We start from the raw sequence: 23,196 nt of genomic DNA, 5'->3' as shown, positions 1-23,196 counted from the left end.
GGGCTTCTTTTCAGCTAGCTTTCTCCTTTGAATGCACACTACAAGCCCAGCCCATTTTGGTGACTCTTTCTACCACAGTTAACACAATGTAGATCCCTCACAGATGTGCCCAGAGATTTGTTTCTGAGGTGATTCTTGATGCTGGGGAGTTGGCAATGAATATAGACTGTCATACATCTTCTCATCTTACGTGGTAGTCTTAGCTAGCACCCTACCAGCAGGCAGTGTGGTCTAAGTAAACAAATAATAAGTCAGCGTGTTGTGGGTACACTAGAATACTGTTATTGGGGAGCTGTGGGCACTGTGTGAAACATTAAGTTTTCTGCTTTCTATACTAAGTGATGTTATTGATAATGAAATAATTGATTTTGATCAGCAGTGCAGATTCTAACTCTGTTCTCTTAGAAACATAAAACTTGACAGATCCTTCTTGAATTCTTACCATTTCTTTTATTTTTTGAGATTATAATTATTTCACTTATCCCTTCCCTTTCTTCCCTCCAAACATTCCCAGTTGTCCCTCTTTTCTCTTTTTCAAATTTATGGCTTTTTTTTAAACTAATTGTTGTTACATACATTTGTTGTTGAGCACACGCATGTGTGTGTATGTGTGTGTGATATCATATATATTCTAAATACAAGCTGCTTAGTCTGTATAATGTTATTTGTATTTAGGTTTTCGCTACTGACCATTTGGTATTTGATAACCAGTTGGTGTGCTCTTTCTTCCCTGGGAAGATTTAGTCACTGCACTCTTAGCATTCCTTAGTTGCCTCTAGTTCGTTGTGTAGGGTTGAGGCCTCATGATCTTCCCCCATGCACATTAGAATGCCTATGGTTGGTGTTCTAGTTCAGCTCATGTTTATGCAGTCATATTTGTGAGACTTTTTGCGTGTAACTTCTGACAATCCTAGGAGACACAACCTCACAACTCTGATCTTCTGCCTCTTATAGTCTTTCTGTCATCTCCCCACCCCCGGCCCACCCTTCTCCACCCCCATCCCCCACCTCCCATGCCACATCCTCAGTGATGTATCCCTTGGGACTTTGCTCTAAATTATGCTTTTGATTCATTGTGGTTTTCTATTGCAAAGAGAAGTTTCTTTGATGAGAAACTCCATCACATCTCTATTTGACTGTGCTTATTAGGAAAGTTGGTATCCTGCCATGCCCTTCGTTGTCATGGTTCATAGGCATCATGGCTGAGTAGGACTGTTGATTGCTTCTTCCCTTTGGAAGCTTTCATGGCATCTTCTAGAACTATGAGCTAGTCCTCAAGGATGAGGCTTTCAAATCAATTCTAGTTTAAGGGCTTCTGAGCCCTGTGTCTTAAGTGCAGGGTGTTTTTCAGCAATAGGGATTTAAAAGTACTAACAATAGCCGAATCCTGACCAAAATATCAAAAAGGGAATTCTCATACCTGTTAAGGTTTTTGTTAGAGAACTTTGGCTCTTGGAGGAAGTATTGTCAACCTAGATGAGAAAATTTCATTTAAACTGTATATGTATATTTATATACACATATATTACGTATTTTTGAACTGTTAAATAATACTTAGTGTTTGTTGTACGAAATAAGCAAACAATAGAGAATAAATTTACAAATTTATAAAATAGTAAGAATATAAATACAACTATTTGAATACTTCATAATTTTATACCTCCTCTTAACTTTTATTCTGTGAAAAGACTTTTTTCTTTCTGTAAAAGACTTTTTATAATGCTAAATAATTTGTGTTGGAGTTAAAAATCTGAGACTTAATGTTATTTAGTGCTATTATAATTTAAAAATAGAAATCTAAATATTTTTATTTTTCTCACTGTTTTTATAGGAGGTTCGTAAAGTAAATGAAAGCATTAAGTACAACCACCCATTGAGAAAATGTGTTGATACAATACTTAAAAAGGTAATCATCTATATATTCCCTCAATTTCTTGTGCATATATCTTATATACTACTATAAATTAATATTTCACATAGAAAAATATGATAAAAAGCATATGATTGAAGTTTTCCAGATGGACTTTATATAAATCTTTACCATAAACACAGCCAATTATATGTAGAGGTTTTCTTATACTATTGTAAGTTTGATGGTAATTGACAGCATTTTCCCTTGAAGTGTGAAGATAGCAGTAATGTTGCAACCAGCTTCTCACATGTAATTTTATGATAATTGCTATGAAATAAATTACATGGTTATTTAATAGGTAGGCCATATTGCTATGATTTTGATGGAGGTGTATTGAATTGCGAGTATATTTGTATGCTTCTGTAATAATTATTTGAAAAGTTCCACAATTACCTTTATGTGCCCAAGTTACCACTGAATTTTTTCTTTTCCTGTATTCTAAATGTTTCTACTGGTTATTATTAGCTTCTGTTCCTTTAGCTAAAGTCATAGTCATAAGAATAAATTTTCTAACCATTTCTCTCATTTGTTATTTTATTTAAAGATTTACTTATTAAATATACAATGTTTTGCCTGCAGATGTCATTACAGATAGCTGTGAGCCACCATTAAGGTTGCTGGGAATTGAACTCAGGACTTCTGCATACTGTGGCTTTTCAGAGATTTAGCATGTTAAATTTTTTATGAGTCTTCTTTATTATTTGGGAAAATAATTAAAGTTTCATCAAGTGCCTGTTATTAGAACAATCTTCTCAATAGTAGTTACTTCATATAGGTATGCTTCCCTTGCCTTTCCCAGTCTCCAGGGAGTAGTATATCTAAGCATAAAGATAAATATTAGAAGTGAAAAGAAACTCAACATTTCTTTGAAATATTTCTTTTGAAAATGTTACCTAAGTGAAAAATCTTGACAATTAGAGATGTCAATAAAAGAAGAAAATATTTTTGAGAAAATTAAAAATTTCCAGAATGAAGGATTTTTAATAAAAATAAAGTTTTTATTAAGATCTATTAAATTTTTATTAAAGGTGTATTAAGATTTTGTAAAATGATTTTCTTTTAGTGCCCTACAGATTATCAGGAAAAGATGGGTAGAAATATGGATGATTATGAAGATTTTGATGAAAAGCGTAATACCTACCCAAGTGAAAAAAGTTTGGTAAAATTGCATAAACAGGTAACCTTAATTACTAATTGTAGCTATTTTACATACAATTAGAGAATGTGAATTAGATTTATAATTATTGCTAGGTTGAAAGCTCTGTGCATGTTGGCTTGGCAGTTAAACTGCTTGCAACTCAAGTCTGAGAAACTGAACTTAGTCTCCAATACCTATATAAAAAGCCAGGCATAGCGGTGTGTACCTATTCTTAGTACTTGGGAGGAAGAGCTAAGCAGAGCTAAGAGGTAGGTTAGCCTAATCTGCGAGAGCCAGGTTCAGTGAGAGACCCTGTGTCAAAAACTAAGGTAGAGAATGATTGGGCAAGACACTTAATATTGGCTTCTGCCTCCCACATGCCCAAAATTATACTTGCAAGCACCCCGACCCCAAATGTGTGGGTATGCAAATGAAATATATATCCCAAACTATTGATCTTATTCTTATTAGAATTAAAACATTAGAAATGTTTTAACTTTGTGTTTCTGGACGAGGATACTATTGGAAGTTGGATATAAGAGTTATACCTGTTCTATTATGAAAAAGTATTGTGTCATTTCAAAATATTAACATCCTTGGCCACATTTGGAAAATGCCATTAGTACTACCTTATGAAGACAAAGACAAAAACTTCCCATTCTCCAGCAAAAAGTTGACCTACTGTTCAGTTATACTGACAGGCTTGTCCCTCTTGTGTTTTAGGTCATTTATTCAGTTCAAAGGCACCGTCGAACTCAAGTGCAATGGCAAATTCTTTTGGAACAGGCGTTCTATCTAGAAGATGTAGCAAAAAATGAAACTAGTGCAACTCATCAGTTTGTTCACACCTTTCAGTCACCCGAGCCAGAAAATCGATTTATCCAATATTTTTATAATCCTACAGTTGGTATGTAATTTGACATAAATTCCAAAGTTAATAATTTTTCTACAAGGAAAATGATGTTTCATCAATTTAATACTGACTTTTGTGTGTATATTAATTTGCTCCATGGGGTATCCATTAGGTATCTTATAATCTTATAATTATTTTACTTCTAATTCTCCTTTTTCCAGAAGTCATTGGTTGCTTGAATTGGTTCTTTGTCTAAGGGTGGGATCCCATGACACTTTTCCTCTTCTGAGTTAACACGTCTATTGATGTTACCATTGTTCCAGTTTTGTTGCTACAGCCATTTATAGGAGAGACTGTTTCACCACAGACTTCCTGGTATTCTGGGTTTTACAGTCTTCTGCTTCCTCTCCCATGATGTTCCTGAGCCATAGATATAGGAGCTGTGGTATATTAAAAAAAAAGATTTATAGGTAAATATTTGATTACAAAATAGGTTATAATTCCATATAATTTATGGAAGCTGTTGGAAATATCTGTTCTCACTAACAATGAATCTCAGTATAAATGTGTATCATGGCTTGGACAATTGATAATATAAAACTTTATTAGTTAGCTATACTTTGAAAACTGAGCATTCTGAATATTAGCAGAAATTTCTACAAATTCACCAACGGTATTTAAAATATTGTCTCTATAATATTTGGTAGCATTTCTATCAACACAGTGATTATTTTAAAAATGTTTTTGAAATTTCAAATGTATTTATGCCTACGATTTTAAATACATATACATATACAAAATACAATTAAAAATAAATGTGTACATGACCAAATATGCTTAGAGAGCAAAAATAAATAAATACATACATACTAAAAACTTGAAATGTAGCTTATAATTGAGGAATAACATCACAGAGAGGAAAATTACTGAAGCCATGCAGCACTCTGGAGCAGTATTCATAGGTAATGGAGATGAGATAGGAAATGTGAACAGTAAACAGAATAGCCTTGCTTGCATTAGGAGGTGAGACAGACAGACATACAGCTTTAGTGTAAGTGAGAAAATGCAATGGTAAAAATGCTGGCCAGTCTTCTGACTGCTTATACTCTCTTAGGAATGTGTTGCCAGTAAACACAAAGAAGGAATTTTCAAGAAGGCACAGAATAGTCATGTGGGAAATGGTATGGAAGACAATGGAGACTGACAGCAAACTGTCCGGTGTACTATGGGCCTGTTTGAAGCTGGCGGTAATCTGAAGTGAGAGTAGTCAGTAAAGATGTGTCTTTCTTCTGCAGTGTACATGTACACAGACTCAGAGTAAACAAGGAGTTGGCTCAAGCTATGTGGTTTAACCAAACAAGTACAGTGAAGCTAGAAAGGGTAAAGGAATTGGGACTGGAGAGTAGTTTTCCTCAAAGACTGTGAAATCTGAGCTGGGAAAGGAAGGAAGGACTTTAAAACTTTTCAATAACAATATAACGATAAAAGAATAAATGTTTTATTTGTCCTGATTGTCAGTCAGTATGGTTGGATACAGATGAAGGTACCGCTTGAGGATGAGGATGATGGAAGGAATTGAGCTCTATAGAGAGGTTGCTGTTGTTAGCAATAAATGGTTAAGAAAGACCACTGGAATGAGTAGTCAGGTTAACGAGGAGTATTAAAAGCTGAGCTCATTAGAGGAGAGGACTGAAGGCAATGAAAAAGAATCATCTGTACAGATGCTAAAATAGTCAGGAATTACGCTGAGAGTACAGTAGAAGACAGGGAGCCTGGACTCTGTATTTTATAACATTGATGTTGATGGACAGGATAGGCTAGTTCTGTACTGGTTGTCCCCAAATTGGAGTTTGCATGTCCTCATGATTAGATACAGCTCATGTGTCATTGGCAGGACTACCACAGAGGTGATGTCCTGCTCTCCTCAGTGCATCAGAGCAGGAAGCACATGCGCTGTCAGTTTGTACACTGCTGTTGATCATGTCTCTTTCTTCAGTGTGGAGTTGCTACCATTCCCTGTGCTGTCTGATTGCTGCTAGTTTGAAGACTATAAATATTCTATTACTGATTTAGTTTTCCTAATTGTGGGGTTTTTTTTGTATTTTCCAGAATGGTACTGGGAATGCCTATTGCGTCCATGGTTTCACAGGATCCTTGCTGTGGTTTTGTCCATCTTCTCGGTGATTGTTGTGTGGTCAGAGTGCACCTTCTTTAGCACAACTCCTGTCTTATCTCTCTTTGCAGTCTTCATACAGCTGGCAGAAAAAACATACAATTATATTTATATTGAGGTCAGTTTTTTCATATCAGCCATAAATACATATCAGTTCATGAGGAAACTTTAACTGTCGTATCTTTTCCTATGTTTCTTCTAGTAAAAGTGAAAGTAGTGGAGTCTCCCACTGTGCTATTATTCAGACTCCAAAACTGATGTTCATCAATTTACCCAGATTATAAATACTAGGAACTGTAGTTGAAGACCAGTGGAAAAGTATAGGATAGTAATAAAGCATTTTATGAGGTTACTTTGATCCTCTTTCGTCAGTGAAACTGCATAGCTTACTGTCTTCCTGTAGAGCTGTCAAGAGAATAGGTAAAACAGTTTCCTTCAGGGCTCAGAGTCAAATTTGGGATTTAGGAGGTTGAACTGGTTGAAATGTAGATTTATTTTCAAAATTTCATCTTTGCTATTAAAAAAGACACTATTGTTATATTTATATTTATATTTTAGGACGTCAGTAAATATAGCTGGAGCAAATGATAATTTTTATGGCAGTAAATAAAGTAATAAAGTCTTAAATCAGGTCTTAACTATTTTTTCCAGATTGCTTGCTTCCTTTCCATCTTCTTCTTAAGTATTTGTGTTTACTCTACGGTGTTCAGAATTCGAGTGTTTAATTACTACTACTTGGCTTCGCATCATCAGACCGATGCTTACAGCCTTCTTTTCAGCGGCATGTAAGTAGAATTGAGCTTAGGATAAAGAAATGTTTTCGTTTTAAGTGCTAATGATAGATCTTTTATTTCTTGTTCATGAATGTTGTATGAACATACATTTCTGTGAACTAACTTGTTTTTTTTTCTTTTTTTAACTATGAAATGGGTATTTGTGATCACTAAATCCTGTTTGAAGTTTATGGCTAAATTATGAGCGCCATGTTAGGAAAAAAGACACAGCCTGAATTTACCAATTTGAAACTTAGTATATGAACAATTGAAAGTTTAGAGGCTATGTTAGATGTAAACAGTGTTCTGAAAGTCAGTGGCCTCAAACTGAATTAAATTTCTAAGGACACTAAGAGTAACATTTCTTTCCTAGAGAAATTTAGAGGTCTGGCTTTAGCTACTGGCAATCTATCTAGGCTATTATTAGTCAGATATATAGGATATTTTTAAGACTCAAGGTAATGTCTATTGTCAAAATTTTCCTTTTTTAAAAGATGTATTTATTCTATGTACAGCATTCCGCCTGCATGTGTGCCTGCAGGCCAGTAGAGGGCAGCACATCTCAACATGATTGTGAGCCATCATGTGGTTGTCAGGAATTGAACTCAGGACCTTTAGAAGAGCAAGCAGTACTCTTCACCACAGAGCCATCTCTCCAGCACCCCTAGTGTCAAAATTTTGTCTTACAAAAAAAATAAAAGCCACTGGGTTAGTTTCTTGTGGCCGTTACAAAATACATAATACAAACAACTTAGGGGAAGAAATATTTATTATGTCTAATTGTTTCAGAGACTTTAGTCTACCGTCACTTGTTTTGGACCTGAAGTGAGGCTACAAATGGCAAATAGAGTGTATTGGAACAGTGCTATCCAGCTCATGGTACTTAGGAAGCAAAGACAGACTAATAGGACCCCAAACATGACAGATTTCCATTCATAACACCAGGCGACCTGCTTCTTCTAGGTAGGCCCTACCTCCTAAATGTTACACCACCCCATAAAATAGAGCCACACAGTGAAGATAAACCCTACAACAAATGAGCCTATGGCATTTGTTTCATCTTTAAGCTATGGCATGAATTTTTAGAAAGTTACAGATACACAGTGTAACCTTCCTCAAGCTTTTCATCATGATGACATTGTAGGTGCTGTACAATACCAAAGGAGGAAGTTTATATTGCTTATTACTGTTGGCAGCACTGTTAGACTTTAATTAGTTTTTACATTTCGTCCTTCATTTGTGTGTAGAGTCCTACAGTGATCACCACCTACACAGATCTTTCTCTCACTACAGAAGAACTCTTGTCAATATTACCTCCTTATATTTAAACCTTTCCATTCTCCCAGCCCCAAGTTCCCCAAGTTCTAGCAATGTAAGATACTCATTTTATACTTGATCTTAGCCAGAATGCTGAAAGGAGGCACCCTGAGGCTGCAGTTAAGAATATAGGCATTTGTGTTCTTAAAGGAAATGTGATTAATAGGATTTCAGAATGTGTCCCCAGTAAGGGCAGTTTACATAGATAATTAAACCATATATAATATGCAAATAGATAAAAATTATAATTAGAATTATCTGAAAGGTTTTTAATACATTTCACTATAATGTAAAATGTGGTTTTTTTATATTTAATATATATATATATATATATGTTGGTGCTTTTAAATGTTTATTGTAGGTTATTTTGCCGTTTGACTCCCCCTTTATGTCTTAACTTCTTGGGATTGACACACATGGATTCATCCATCTCTCACCAGAATACCCAGCCAACTGCATATACTTCTGTAAGTATGACTCTTTAGGTTCATTATCTGTGCCAGGTGTTGTTATGAATCATCTTCTATTGTCAGTAGACAGGCTCAGTAGCATTATGAAACTCCTTTTTATCACTAAAGCCTTTGCCTAAAGGTTATGATTGTGATTACTAATGATGGGCTTAAAGTGATTTTCCTTTTAGAATTATAAAAAAATTTTCCTTCATATAGATTACTTAGATGCGCTGCATTAAAAACCTGCCTCATAGTAGCATTAGCATTTATATGCATATTCTTAATGCCCATGGTTTTGTAGTAGTTGTAAAATACTAGACTTCTTTAAAAGAAAGCCTTAACAGGAAAAAGTTTTAAAAATGCATACCACTTAATACTTTGTTTCTAAATTTTGAGAAGTCTAGTTTGTTGACATATTTTCCTGTGGGTAAATTTTTTTAATGATGGAAAGGAATGAAAATACGGAACTATGCTGACTTAACTCTTCTCTTGCTCTTCAGATCATGGGTTCCATGAAAGTTTTATCCTTTATTGCAGATGGATTCTATATATATTATCCTATGTTGGTGGTAATTCTCTGCATTGCTACGTATTTTAGGTAGGAAACTTAACATTTCTTTTTCTCATGCTCTTAGTTGGATATGGATATCCCTTCCCCTAAAACACCATTGAGTACTTACTGGCTTGGTTTTAGTTCTTTGTGTTTGGGAAGGTTATGGGAACTAGGATAGTTTGAAGGCCTCTTTTGAGTGTTGGAGTCATTCTGTTACAGTTATGTAGGCTACAGAGTGATAAGATTAGTTGCAGGGTGTTAATTCTAAAGTCCTGGACTGTAAAACTGACAACCAGCATGGTGTATAATACCCCTTCACATCTAGCTTCTTTATAGGAACACAATTTAGTCTTTGAGTTTTTTCCATATAATTGTTGCTGGGTTTCTAAATCCTGCAGATGATAGCCAACACAAAGGGTCAGGTGAGGAGTACTTATAATCAGGTCGTATGTATAAAGAAAAATACTTCTCTATGCCTAGAAGGTGCATGGGCTACTCTTCTTGTGGGCTCAGAGAAAATTATAGAATCTTGGTAAAGGTAAGATTCAAAAAGGTTAAAGCTATTGCAGTAATGAATTCATATGAGCCACAGTTACCCATACAAGACTCATACAAGATCAAGCCAGCAATAGTTCCTACAGAGGTGGGAATCGAACTCCAGGCCCCGCCCTTCCTGAGGATCCTTTGGCAGTTGATAAGTGCTCTGGAAGGGAGACATTCTTCTTTGAGGCTGAGGTAGGTTTCCCATACTCCAGTGGCTAGCCCTACATCCATGCATATATGGAAGCACTCATTGGGCTTAGTGGATTAATTGTTTTAGAAAAAGATATAAAGTTAGGTGGGGGAGGTATTAGGAAGAACGGAGACAGTTATGAGTGGTAAAGTCGGGATTATAAATAATCATTCATTGTGTACATATACAAAATTCTCAATAAAAAAGAGTTAATGGAAAGGTATGCTTGCCTTAGCACCTTTTCTCGTTACTTTCTCATATGTATTCCTCACCTTTATACTTCTGTCCCTGCTTACTGCTACAATGTCCCAAGATATGTCCAAATTTATAAAAACACTTCATTAGTATAGATATAGATTAATTTTCTTTTCTAATGAAAGTGTTATTAGCTTACTTAAATCCTATATTGTTGGTGCATAAATATTATAAATAACATATTAACATACTAATAGTAGGTTAATAAGCAATCATGTTTAAATTCTCTACCAAGTTAAAAAATTTTACTTTTTGATAAACAAAATAACTAAAAGATTGTAATTGAAAACATGACTCAGCTGAGCATCATGGCACATGTCTACAAATCTAAGGTTTTGTAGCTAAGACAGGAGGATCTCCAGTTCAAAATCAGCATGGACTACAGCAAGATCCTGTTTTGCCTTTAGAGTAGAAAAAAAATAGCAGATTTTATAATGCTATTTTGATTATATGTTTACTTATTTAAGAGTTTTATAAAAATATTAATGGAATATCATGAGTTCAAGTACTTTTCCTGTTAGTTGTCATATTGGGAATGTTAGCACTTTGAGATGAAATGGCTTTGTGACTCAAAATAATATAAATTAGTATAATGCTTTGTCAAATACAAAATCCTAATATATGAAATCAGAAAGAAGATTGTTGAAAAATAATCATTATGGGGCTGGAAATGTAGCTCAGTGATGTGTTGCCTAGAATGCCCAGCACCCTAGGTTTATTCCCCGGTAGCGTTCACATACACACACACACAGACACAGACACACACACACACATACACACACACACACACACACAAATGAAAAGGTTTCTCTCTAAATTAGGAATGGTGTTTTGCATTGTAAGCGAGTAGCAGGAAGATCCTGCCTTTTGAGAGCAGCCTGAACTGCATAGTGATCTTAACATGATAAAGTGAGTTTGTCTCAAAGAAAACAGGAACTTTACTCAAAGCCGTGCATGCATTCCTCTTACATGTGTTCTGAGTTAGCCAGATACTTACACATTTCTTAGTATAAATCAGCGATTTTTCACTTCATCGGCTGTTTTGCTTTCTTCACACACGCATTTCTCCAGTCCCTCAGATGTGTTTTATACATATAAAAATAAATATTTATTTCTGACGGTTATGTAAGGTTTAAATATGAGTGAATTGTCTGATCCACAGTAGGATTTTAGCAGTATTAATTTTGCCTGTCCATCTCTTGCTTCCTCCCTTGTGTACAATGCTTTTAAAGTGTTCTTATCCTGTATGATAAAATAAATAACATTTCTAGTAATTAGCCTCTAGATAAGATAAAATGATCATTTACAATATATAATAGAAACTTTAATTCTTGAGGGAAAACAAAGCATAACATTAAAGTTTGCATAACTGAGGTTTTTCTAAGCCAAGCAGAGTGTCTTAAGCTTGTAATCACAGCACTTAAGAGACTGAGTTTGAGGCCAGCCTATTCTAAATAGTGAATTCTAGGACATCCAGAACTTCAGAGTGGCACCATGTCTCAGAAACCAAAAGATTTTCTAAACAAGAAATCTTTGTATGTAGAAATACTGATTTTTATCTGTACTTTTTGGTATATAACTTCTCTTTGAACATTTTAAAAAGAACAATTTGATTTTATTGTATTCATTGCTTAGCATTCTGGTATAATTATTTTCTAAAGATGTGCTGATAATTTGGTCAGTTTACTTTTGTATAAATATAAAAAATCTACTGAGTGAAATATGCAACATAAAATTTGTATTGTTTTCTTTTGAGATAAAGTTTTACTATAGTCTCAGCTGGCTTTAAATTCATGACAGTCATTCTGCCTCAGTCCACCAAATATTGCGATTATAGACATGAAACTTCACACAAGGGTGGACATAAGCATTTTTTTTAAAAAAGAGAAAGAAGGACCATGTAAAGAATAACTAACTGCATTATTATGCAGTTTGCCCTGATAACTAATAATCGTGGTTTCTATGGGGGTGACAATGATAAAGAACAATTTATCAAAATATTTATGAGGTGAAATAATAATGTTTTAAAATTTGCTTCCATTAGCTTGGGAACCCGTTGTTTGAATCTGCTTGGTTTCCAGCAGTTCATGGGAGATAATGATATGACATCAGATCTAGTTGATGAAGGAAAAGAATTAATCAGACGAGGTAAGATTTGTCATTTTAAAAAAATAAAGGGGCAGATTTTAAGTGCTAAGATTCAAATGCAAAATTAATGTTTGTAAAATTTGAGTGTAATTTTTATCTACTTTAAGAAACACAGCATACTTTTTTCCTAATACTTGGTGGCCTCACCCAGCCTTAATATGAGGGGATGTACCTAGTCTTGTAATAACTTAATATGCCATGTTTGGTTGATATCCCTTGGAGGCCTGCCCTTTTCTGAAGAGAAAGGAAGAAGAGCAGATCTGTGGGAGGTTGGGGGAAGGGTGCCATGGAGAGGAGAGAGGGGAAGCTGTAGTTAGGATGTAATATATAAGAGAAGAATAAAAAACCCATATATATATACCTGGTTTAGTTTGCAGGGAGGAAAGACAGCTTATTTTAATTCCCAGTTTTAGTGATTTCAATTTGTGGTCACTCGCCCTTCAACCAGTGTAATATGTCATGGAAGAGAGTGAGCCAGTTTATGACAGAGAAGCAATGAGAGACATAGGAAGGAGCTCTGGTCCCAATAGTCTCTTCAGTCTCTGAGAGTGACTTAACTTCCTTCCATTAGATCCTCTCTTTGAAGGATTTGTCATCTACCACCAGAAGCACAGCCTGGTGATCAAGACTTTAGGGATTATCCAAGATCCAAACCATAGTAGAGTTGTGTCTTTGTCCTGAAACATATTTGCCAAGTTCTATATAACTATGAGGCTCATTAATTTAGTTATTAGTTTGCTGCTATATGGGAAATTATTCAAACTGGTTTTTTCCCTCTTGGAATATAATGATCATTAGTATGAAAATGTGAGTACTATTAAAATACCTGGAGCTTTTCTAAAACCCACTCACAAAGTGGAATGTATTAAGTTTTCTTTTATTCAAGTGAGGTAGGATGGGTGGAAAACCTTGATTGGGGACATTGTTTAATAGTCTCCAGAATTTCGCTTTCACATGTATTCCTAGAAAGGTAGTGTCTATTTGATGTGATATTTGTATTTGGCATTGCACTCCCTTCTTAATATTGATAAGACTGGTAAGCTGGGAGATACTGATAAAATCACCATTCTGTAGACTCTGTCTTAAGGGGCATAGAGCCCCAAGCATTGTATGTATAACCTGAAGACCTTATATGAGAACAGAATTATACAGAAAGTATAAAGTTAGCGTAGAAGAAAAGTTCAATATGAGAATAGAAGCTACAGAAAAACAAATTTCAGATCATCCTGAGGAAGGAGAGCTAACAGTAGACAGACTACAAAGCCATCTCTAGCAAAACTAGGAAACACCAGCTGTGTCCTGAGGGAACTCTCAGGCCCTCTTTAATAGTAACCTGTTGCTTTTACTTTGTAGTAAGCTGTGGGTATCATAGTCTGTTCTCCTTGCTTCGGTTACTCTGTATCTAAGTAAACAGTATTCAAATTTGAGGCCATTTTTCTTATCTTTAGAGAAAAGAAAAAGACAAAGGCAAGAGGAGGGTGAAAATCGAAGAAGAGTAAGTACAATATTTTATTAAATTGCTGTTAACTGAAATATCTAGGAAACACCATAAGAATCTTTCTTGGAGTAAATGATTAAAGATGAGAAAAAATAAGCAAATGGCAAAAGATTTTTTTCCCCTTTACTATGTATGAGTGTTTTGCCTGAGTGCATGCCTTTGTACCATGTGCATACCTGGTGCCCAGAGTGCATAAAAGGGCATTTGTCACTTAGAACTGGAGTTACAGATGGCTACAAGTACTCTTAACTGGTAAGCCATCTCTCCTTCCCTGGATGTATTTTTAAAGAAGGAAAATTTTAATACTTTTACATATACACATTCTGTCAGATTTGTTCTTTTAAAAAGTCATTAGCAGTAACTTAATTTAAGTCTAACATCCATCACTTTGTTGCATACATTCACTGTTTATTCAATGAATGAATTCATGAAACCTTGATAATAAAGAAGATTGGGTTGCTTTACAGTTAATATGCTTCTTAAAATATGGCATTTATATTTTCCTCTTTAGTTCCTTGTAAGCCCTTCATTTGCTGAAGCAAATCTTCTTGAGAGGGTGAAAAAAAAGAAAATCTATTTACAATTTCTACAATTTGACACTAATGTATTACCCTGGAAAGTAGCTAAGAGAAGATGTCTTAATTGTCTTTGTATGTTCCATTATATGCCATGTAAAAAGCGATTTGTATATTGGACATAGTGGTACATGCCTTTATCCCAGCACAGAGGCAGACAGAGGCAGCTTTCTGAGTGCTCAGTCAGCCTGGGCTACATAGCACTAGGGCATAATGAGAATCTGTCTCAAAATAAATATTTTAAAAAGATAGATTTGTTCTTTATTTCATAATTAGAACCAAAAGTAGGCATTATTGGAAATAGAGTTCACCTTCTATTAGGACAGTGGTTCTCAACCTGTGGGTCACGGCCCCTGGAGGTTAACAACTCTTTCATGGGTGTCACCTATCAGATATTTACATTACAATTCATAACAGTAGCAAAACTATAATTATAAAGGAACAATGGAAATAATTTTATGGTTAGGGTCACCACAACATGAGTAACTGTATAAAGGGTCCCAGCGTTAGGAAGGCTGAAAACCCCTGTGTTGGGATTTCTAACTTCCAGTTTACCAATTTGTAATAGACTGACTACATATACATAAAATATAATGTATCCAAAGTGCCAAAGGTGTCTGCCATGAATGTATCCCTGCTTGTACAAAACAGTGGATAGGTGGCTTTCAAATGACCATTCTGATTAAATAAGTATAATATATAGAATTTCATTTAATGAGATCATGCTGTGTTTCATGATAACTCCTATCTATATGAGTCAGTTTTATTATACTTGTATACAGCCTTAATTTGTTATCAAAAATGACTTACCAGATCTCTAGTATTTGTAGCTTGCTCAAGTAAAAGTATATTACAGCATAACTTTTACTTGCTATTATTGTAATATTTTTGATGTTTTAGATAGAATAATGTGCTAATATAATTGTAAATGTTTTTGTTTAAATTAAAAGTTATAAAAATTGATTCTAAAGATACCATTAAAATTATGCTGATTTCTGGTGAAAAATTGTAATACTCTGCATATACAATGTTGATAGTGTAACTTTTTGTTATATGCTTGATTGGGTTTCTTCTCTAGGAATGGAAAGAACGTTATGGACACAACAGAGAAGATTCCACTAGGAACAGAAATGTTCATCCTGACCCCAAAGAGTCGAATTTCTCAGATACTACTACCAATTGGTGTAAGTAGCTTATTTTAGAGTTTGCTTAGGGATTATTTTCCTAATGTTCATGTTATATAGAAACTGAAACTGTACCCATCTCTGGATTCACAAATATGTCTACAGTGACTTCTCTTTATCATAGTCCTTAGTGTGTATAAGAAAGGGGAAATGGGACATCAAATAAGTAGTTGTAAGTATATGAATCTAAATAACCAAGTTATTTCCAAGGCATGTTCTAGGGAGGTACTTATTTCTACTATTTATCTTACTGTTTTTCTTTGCTTTTCTTCTGATTGATGTAAGTTATTCATTTATTTTTATAGGTATTGGCAGACTCATATTCAAATGCTTTCCCATACAGTGAGAGAAAAGTATTTTTGAGGTTTTTTTTAGGGTGGGGACTGTTCCCAGAATGTTCATAATTTAGGGAAGGGCTGGAGTTAGGTTTAAGTCCTCTACCACTGTGTGTGTTAGGAAACCTCTGTGTGTCACTGACACAATGAAGAAACAAGTCCTCTGCCCTTGGGAAGATGCCAGGAACTCTGTTTTTGCACAGGACTTCACACTATGTAGGAGTCAAAGTTTTGTCTTTGGCGAAGATGAAATATTGCTGAAGGAGCAACCTTGTCAAGAATTGAGATGCATTTGAGAATGAGCTGAAGCAGGAAATCTGAGCATCCTTTCCCACCCAGCTGCTCAATCACACAGCAAGAATGTGCTGTTAGAGGAGGACTAGAAGCACAGGTGTCCTAATGGCTGAGAGTGGACAAGTACCGAGAACATCAATTTGTGCTTGAGTGCCATCTGAATTCAAAGACAATCTAAATGTGCAGACTTAAGAGAACTAAGGAAGAGTCTAAATTCACAATAAGTACACATTAGATAATTCCATCCCTCAACACCAGTGACCCAATTAAAAGAGATGTGCTCCATTCTGAGCATAACTGTTACCTAACTTTTATATTCTTTTAAATGAAATGTCTGGCCTTTAACAAAAAGTTCTGAGGTATATAAGAAAGAAAATATGAGCCATCTTCAAAATATGAAAAAGCAAACATACTAGGCCTAAAAAAGTAACTAAAATTTTAGAATTATCAGCCAGTTCATTGATGAAAATAACAAATTAGTATGTTAAAAGATATAGTGAGGAGTTTGGTTAATGTGCATAAAGAGATGAAGGGATTTTTTACCAGACAGCTGGAAAGTATATAAAAGTGCTACATGGAACTACTAGAGATATTTTGATAGCAGACTTCAATGATGTTGCAGACGTCTCATGAGAGTTGTTACCAAAGAGTATACACCTGATGCTAAAGGAAATACCTGGGAGGAGTAAAAAAGGATTCTGTCTTAGGGATGGATTTTTATACTAATTATTTCTGTAAGAAAAAGTTGAGCTCAGTATTTAGAAATGAATGATAGTTACCAGGAAGAAGGGGGTTTTCATAAGCAAAAGAGTAAGACATAGTGGTGTAAGAGAATGTTTGGGATGGTGTGTTTTTCTCATGACTAGAGTTTAAGCATGAGAAGGTTCATAAGAGGCTCTCCAGGCAGTTTAGAAACAGGTACTGTCAGCTCCAAAGTGTGGATTTCATATTGTAGGTAAGAGTTTCAACTTGGAAAGAAGGATAATTTTTATTTTTTATTATTTTAATTATTTTAATTATTCATGCAATATATTTTGATCACATTCTTACCACTATCTATTTCCTCCAAGATCTTTAAGAGTTGAAGTGATTATGTCTCAAATTTCTAGCCAAAATAAATGAAGTTTCAATTTGAAACCAAATAAAGTATGATTTAATAATGAACAACTTCATGGTAGTGATGTTGGTTGAGGCTGCTTGTTGGTTCTCAGCCGCCCAGCCCAGAAATAATTGCACAGAAACTGTATTCATTAAATCACTGCTTGGTCCATTAGCTCTAGCTTCTTATTGGCTAACTCTTTCATATTAATTTAACCCATTTTTATTAATCTGTGTATCGCCACGAGACTGGCTTACTGGGTAAAGTTCTCAGAGTCTGTCTTTGGCGGAGGCTCTATGGCTTCTCTCTGACTCTGCCTCCTTTCTCCCAGCATTTAGCTTAATTTTCCCCACCTAGCTCTGTGTCTCTATAGCTCTGCTATAGGCCCAAAGCAGTTCCTTTATTAACCAATGGTAATCACAGCATACAGAGGAAAATCCCATATCAGTGGTGATACCATAATTAAATATTAAATATGAATTCTAATTTTTAGATTCTAAATCTTTACACTACCTACTATGAACTTATAAAATACAAATGAAACGCCATTGCTCTAGCTAGATGGCTTAAGACACTGTCTTCATTATTTTGTATTATACTGTTATGTTTGAATCTGATTTTCTAAGAACCAAGCAACTTAAGTTTGTCTTTATAACCAGCTTTTAGATACAGCCTTGATTTTTTTCTATGATCCATAAATAAAAGATAATAGAAAAGTAGCCATTGTTTTGTTCTTTTGAACAGCATCCAAGTACACCAGGGCTAATAACAGGACTGAACGAGACCGGATAGAACTTCTCCAGGATGCAGAACCTTTGGATTTTAATGCAGAGACATTCACTGATGATTCTCTGGAACCTGAGTCAGGAAGGTAAGTTCTGGTTGTATCACTTGGCTGTAGTGTGCCTCTGAAAATTTAATGAAAGGGCTGGAGAGACCGCTCAGCGGTTAAAAGCACTGCCTGCTCTTTAAAAGGTCCTGAGTTCAATTTTCAGCAACGACATGGTGGCTCACAACCATCTGTAATGAGATCTGATGCCCTCTTGAGGAAGAAACCTGGTCAGTTGTTCTCAACTTAGACCATGAAACTCAATATGGACAAGTTCAACAGAACTGCCATATATGGGCTGCCCATGCATGCTTTAGCATTGCCAGGCGTGAATTTCAATTTCACTGAAATTGAAAATAAAGATGATTAAGCATGAGGAAAATATTGGGCTTGGTGGGTGTATTCTTACCTGGTATGCACAAGGCCCCCTGTATAGCAAGAGAAAAAGAAATTCCCTTTTTACTGTTAATTCAAAAATTTGAAGTAGCATTTAATACCTTTTTTTGTTTGTTTGTTTTGTTTTGCTTTCTGAGACCAAGTCTCATCCAGCTCAGGTTGCCTTCTAGCTTGCTGTGCAGTCAAAGATGATTTTGATCTGATCCCCTTGCTTTCACCTCCTATTACAGGAATTCACCACTGCACTCAGTTTGTCTATTACTGGGGAGTTAATCCCAAAGAGTTGTATATGCTAGGCAAGCATCTACCAACTAAGCTATGGACTTAGTTAGCACTTGATACCTGTTTATACCCTCTATTTTATATTTTTAAAAATTATGACATTCTGCCAAGTGTGATGACATCTGCTTATAATCTTAGTATTTGAACAACTAAGACATGATGAGCAAAATGAATTTGAGGCCATATGAGACCACAAAGTAAATTTCATGCCACAATCAGAAATACAGTGAGCTCTGCTGAAGAAAAAGACCAAACAAAAAAAAATGATATTATTCTGTAGTTATTACTAAAATAGATATTTTTATATAACAGTAGTGACATTAGAAATAAGAAAGAATTGAGACAAAGAACAAAGAATCATGATTTTATTTATATCTCTATTTAACAGTCCCATTTATGGAATTCATTATCTTTAGCCATATCTGTATAACTAATCTGTTTTGATGTCAGACCTAATATAGACATTTTAACAAAATTGAATTTTACTACAAAAATTCTTACTGGATTAGTGTTCTCAAAGGCTCAATAATTTGCCTGGAGTCACACAGTTTATAAGTAAGAAATCAGGTATTTTTAACTCCCGTACTTTGACTACAAAGACTATGTATTTAGTTGTTTTGCTATAAAAAATAGTAAAACAAAAAGCATAAAAATAGAACTGCTATATGACCGAACTCTGCCATTGCCTATATGCCCGGAAGGCTTAAATGGGCATACCAAACACACTTGCACATCTGTATCTATTGTTAATTATTAGTAGTAGCTAAGACATGGAGCCAGCCTAAATGTCCACCAACAGATAAAAGGTTAAAGAAAGGTGATCCATATATACAACGAGATTTTATTCAGCCATAAGGAAAAGTGTAAACATGACTTTGCAAGAAAATATTTGTAACTAAAAATCATATTAAATGAAATAAGCCAGATATAAAAGGAAATAAAAGTAAGAAGGGGACTGTGAGAGAAAAGGAAATGATCTTAAGTGGTTTGGAAGAGAAAGAAAGGAGAGTGATGGCCTACATGTGAAAGCAGAAGGGAAGACTGCTTGTGGAGAGGAAGGGGACCAGGAAGCAGGGAGCAACAGGGTTGGGAATAACCGAGGAAGGGAATGAGTATGAGTAAAACACGGTTGTGTGTGTCTGTGTGTGCACGCGCCATAAGGAAACCCATTAATTTGTGTGAGAACTTCGAAAATAAAAACATAAAAATATCACACAAGCTAAAAGAGTTTAGTATATTAGTGCATATAAATAGCAGAAGCCTTGGAATACTCTATATTTAACAATTAATGTGTTTATTTATGCAGTCTCCTAAATGTGTCTTACTTCCCTCATTTTGTTTATGTCTTTCAATCTATGATATATTCTATATTTATAAAATCAGGCTTCAAAGCAGCTGCTGGTTGATTTACATTTACATCCTTTTGGATTATAATTTTGGGAGTTAGAATCTACTTTTGGTGATTGAATAAATTTTAGTTATTACAAATTTTATGATTACTTTTATTGTTTTCTCACATTTCTTTTCTCTTATTTTTTGATATTAGATCATTTTTGTATGTTTACTTTTAGGTATCAGCCTGGTGGACGATATCTCTCCATGTCTTCCAGCATAATATTTGAAGATATCTAAAGTTTGAAGAAATTCATGGCTCAAGTAGCCAGGGTCATCACATCAGCTCAGCCTCTATGAACATGATTGTGCCCTACAACTCCTCTGTACTGTCTGTGAATAGTAAGGATAACAAAAATGGCACTGAAAAGAGATCACATCTTAAGAATACTAGGTTATTTGTTGGCTAGAGTGTCATCTTTTCTGATAGGATTTATTGCTTACCATCTGAAGTGTCTGCCTCAGGAGTGAGTTAAGTGGAAGGGTTTAATTCATGATAAACAGAACACAGCTGGTTTCAAGTTATTTTTTTTTGCAGGAGAGTTCTTTTAAAGTCCAAGGAAGCCAGAAGTCATACTAAATACTACAATTTTATAAATGTATTTTAAATTTGTTCAACCTACATTTCCCAAAGAAGTGAAAGTGAACTGAGACCTCAGCTAATTACTGTATTTACAAAACCCATGTCTTAAAATAAGGCTTTCTTATTACACATAACTGAATGTAAACAACTCTACTTCCGATCTGTATACAAATTAGTGGGATTTTGCATGTAAAATTAGGATTATTCTTCAATTGATGGTGTTAGTGTCTTTAGCATGTGTATTCTAACTGGGTGATGTGGTATTCTTTTCATTCTTTGTGGTAACTGGATCTTTTTATGATTTTGATATTATTGCTTTGTAAAAGATTATCATTTCAGAGAAAAATATTCACTTTTAGCATTTAGCATAGTGACTAGACACTGATCATTCCAGCCAAAAAAACATAAATATTAATGGTGAATTATTTATTTCCAAAAAGATCCCCAAATTCTGTAATACTTAAAAGATACCTGTTAATACTTTTTTTTTTTTTTTTTTTTTTTTGGTTTTTTGAGACAGGGTTTCTCTGCAGCTTTTTTTTTTTTAGAGCCTGTCCTGGAGCTAGCTCTTGTAGACCAGGCTGGCCTCGAACTCACAGAGATCCGCCTGCCTCTGCCTCCCGAGTGCTGGGATTAAAGGCGTGTGCCACCACCGCCCGGCCCTGTTAATACTTTTTAAAAAGAAAATGTTTGGCTATTCTGGCTATTCAGAGGTAAAAAGAAAAATAATCCATTTGTAATTATTGCTAACACTAAAATTATAGCTTAGGAAAATCAGAAAAAATGTATTAGAATGGAAATATGTCATAATAATTTCTTTGCTAAACATGGTTATTTTAAATTGGTTCTTTCAACCTTTGTATTTAAGCCAAAGTTGGGTATTATGTTTTAAAGAGCCAGTGTTTTATTGTAATGTGAACATGGCTGAATGCAACATGTTTGCAGGTATTGTTTTATGGTCCTGAAATGTTTGTGTCTCTTAGAGAATCCATTCTATGTGAATGACCAGACTTAAACTTGTCCAGACAGTCTCGCACCTATTTTCCTTGCAGTTATTCCTAGTGTTCAAGTATTATATTGTCATATGTTAAGAATGTAGTTCTATGTAGGTACTGAAAGGAAGGATGTATCATCCTCATTATTTTTCTTTTTTAATGGTTGCATTTTTGATAACCTTTCAAATAGATCCCCTTTTAAACAATTATCAGTAGATAGATTTACTCTGAATTGAAGGTTGCATAGCCTGCTTAATTCAAGGACTCATAGTGCATATAACCTGTTACTGTGAAATGGGGCCAGAGGGCAGTTGACCAGAGCAGTGATGATGTAATGGTATTTATGATTTTATGATTGGTTCCTGGAATACCGTGGGCAGATCATGGAACCTTTCAGTGCCTCAATTTCTTCATTTTCAGAATGAAGGACATTTGCTACTTACCTACTTACTGATCTACCTCACGAAACTGTTGTGAGGGGGTTAGGTTGATGATTGTGTGCTGGGGTTTCTCCTGGGCTATTTTGTTTGTTTGTACTTTTCTTTAAGTAGTACTTTGAAGGTGAAAGGGATGATTATCACAGTAAGTAAGGGGTCTTTGAGAAGCTTTGAAGTCCCCAAAGCAAAATGAACTAATTTGTCTAAAGTTGCTGAAATAATTTCATCATTTGTTCTGTGGATTTACTTTAAAATAATTTTTCTTAAATACATTTTTTGTTAAATTTTTTTCTTAATACTCAGATGCTGTTGTTGAAATAGAAGGATAAAAAGAGAAGAAATGTCCAACTTTACAACTATCTTTGCTAATGCACTAAACAAATTAATAGGAATATGTTAAAGGTGTTTTTCTTTAAAGTTACAATAATAGAAACGTGTATAAATACATATGCATAGATGTTTATGTATACATATGCTTCACAAATGCTGGGTTTCGTTATGGCTTTTGAGTTTTTTCCACAGTGAGTTTTTATTGTTTCTGTGATCCAGAGTGTGTTCACATTTTTAAAGAGTTTCTCTTACAGAATTTTGTATGTGACCATATAGGAAACTTACTTTGCTGGGTAAATTTGAGTTTAGAAGGCAATGATTTCATACTGGAAGACTGAGTTTATGTCTGAGGAATTAAGTTAATATTTATTAAGATACTTTGTATAAAGCACTGATAGTTTGTACAATATTTTTATTTTTTTGAGATACTTATAACATGTAAAGATACAGTCACAAAAATATTACTTTAGAGTTCATATGCTTTATGAACAAGATTTTTTCTTAAAGAATTATTTCTGGTACTTTTTATGTCTTTCTTACATGTTTTAAGAAATATTTTATTAGACTTATCTAAAATTTTGTTTTGTTTTGTTTTTGAGACAGAGTCTCCTGTAGCCCAGGCTGACCTTGAACTGTCTATATAACTGAGGATGACCTTGG

The 23,196-nt window shown here is 34.6% G+C and overlaps 1 protein-coding gene across 12 annotated transcripts in view; it reads left to right on the top strand.

The window, feature by feature from the left end:
* Lmbrd2 (LMBR1 domain containing 2) overlaps positions 1-23,196 on the top strand; it is a 76,741-nt gene that overhangs the window by 31,600 nt on the left and 21,945 nt on the right. For 11 of the 12 annotated variants that reach the window (XR_006020773.1, XR_006020774.1, XR_005284652.1 and 8 more), the window contains 12 exons: positions 1,832-1,906; positions 2,976-3,089; positions 3,774-3,957; positions 6,013-6,194; positions 6,728-6,861; positions 8,528-8,633; positions 9,119-9,216; positions 12,204-12,307; positions 13,756-13,802; positions 15,459-15,564; positions 18,037-18,163; positions 20,371-20,533. Coding sequence is in view for 1 of the 12 variants with exons in the window: in XM_042054763.1 (XP_041910697.1) it covers positions 1,832-1,906; positions 2,976-3,089; positions 3,774-3,957; positions 6,013-6,194; positions 6,728-6,861; positions 8,528-8,633; positions 9,119-9,216; positions 12,204-12,307; positions 13,756-13,802; positions 15,459-15,564; positions 18,037-18,163; positions 20,371-20,431 (1,338 nt within the window). In the remaining 11 variants the exon portion in view is untranslated. Of the gene's footprint in view, positions 1-1,831; positions 1,907-2,975; positions 3,090-3,773; positions 3,958-6,012; positions 6,195-6,727; positions 6,862-8,527; positions 8,634-9,118; positions 9,217-12,203; positions 12,308-13,755; positions 13,803-15,458; positions 15,565-18,036; positions 18,164-20,370; positions 21,270-23,196 lie in introns of those variants that run through there. The other variant, XM_042054763.1, reaches the window with a different exon arrangement.

This window comes from Arvicola amphibius, chromosome 3 (genome assembly GCF_903992535.2).
Source record: "Arvicola amphibius chromosome 3, mArvAmp1.2, whole genome shotgun sequence".
NCBI lineage: Eukaryota > Metazoa > Chordata > Mammalia > Rodentia > Cricetidae > Arvicola > Arvicola amphibius.
This window is presented reverse-complemented; position numbering and strand designations above follow the sequence as displayed.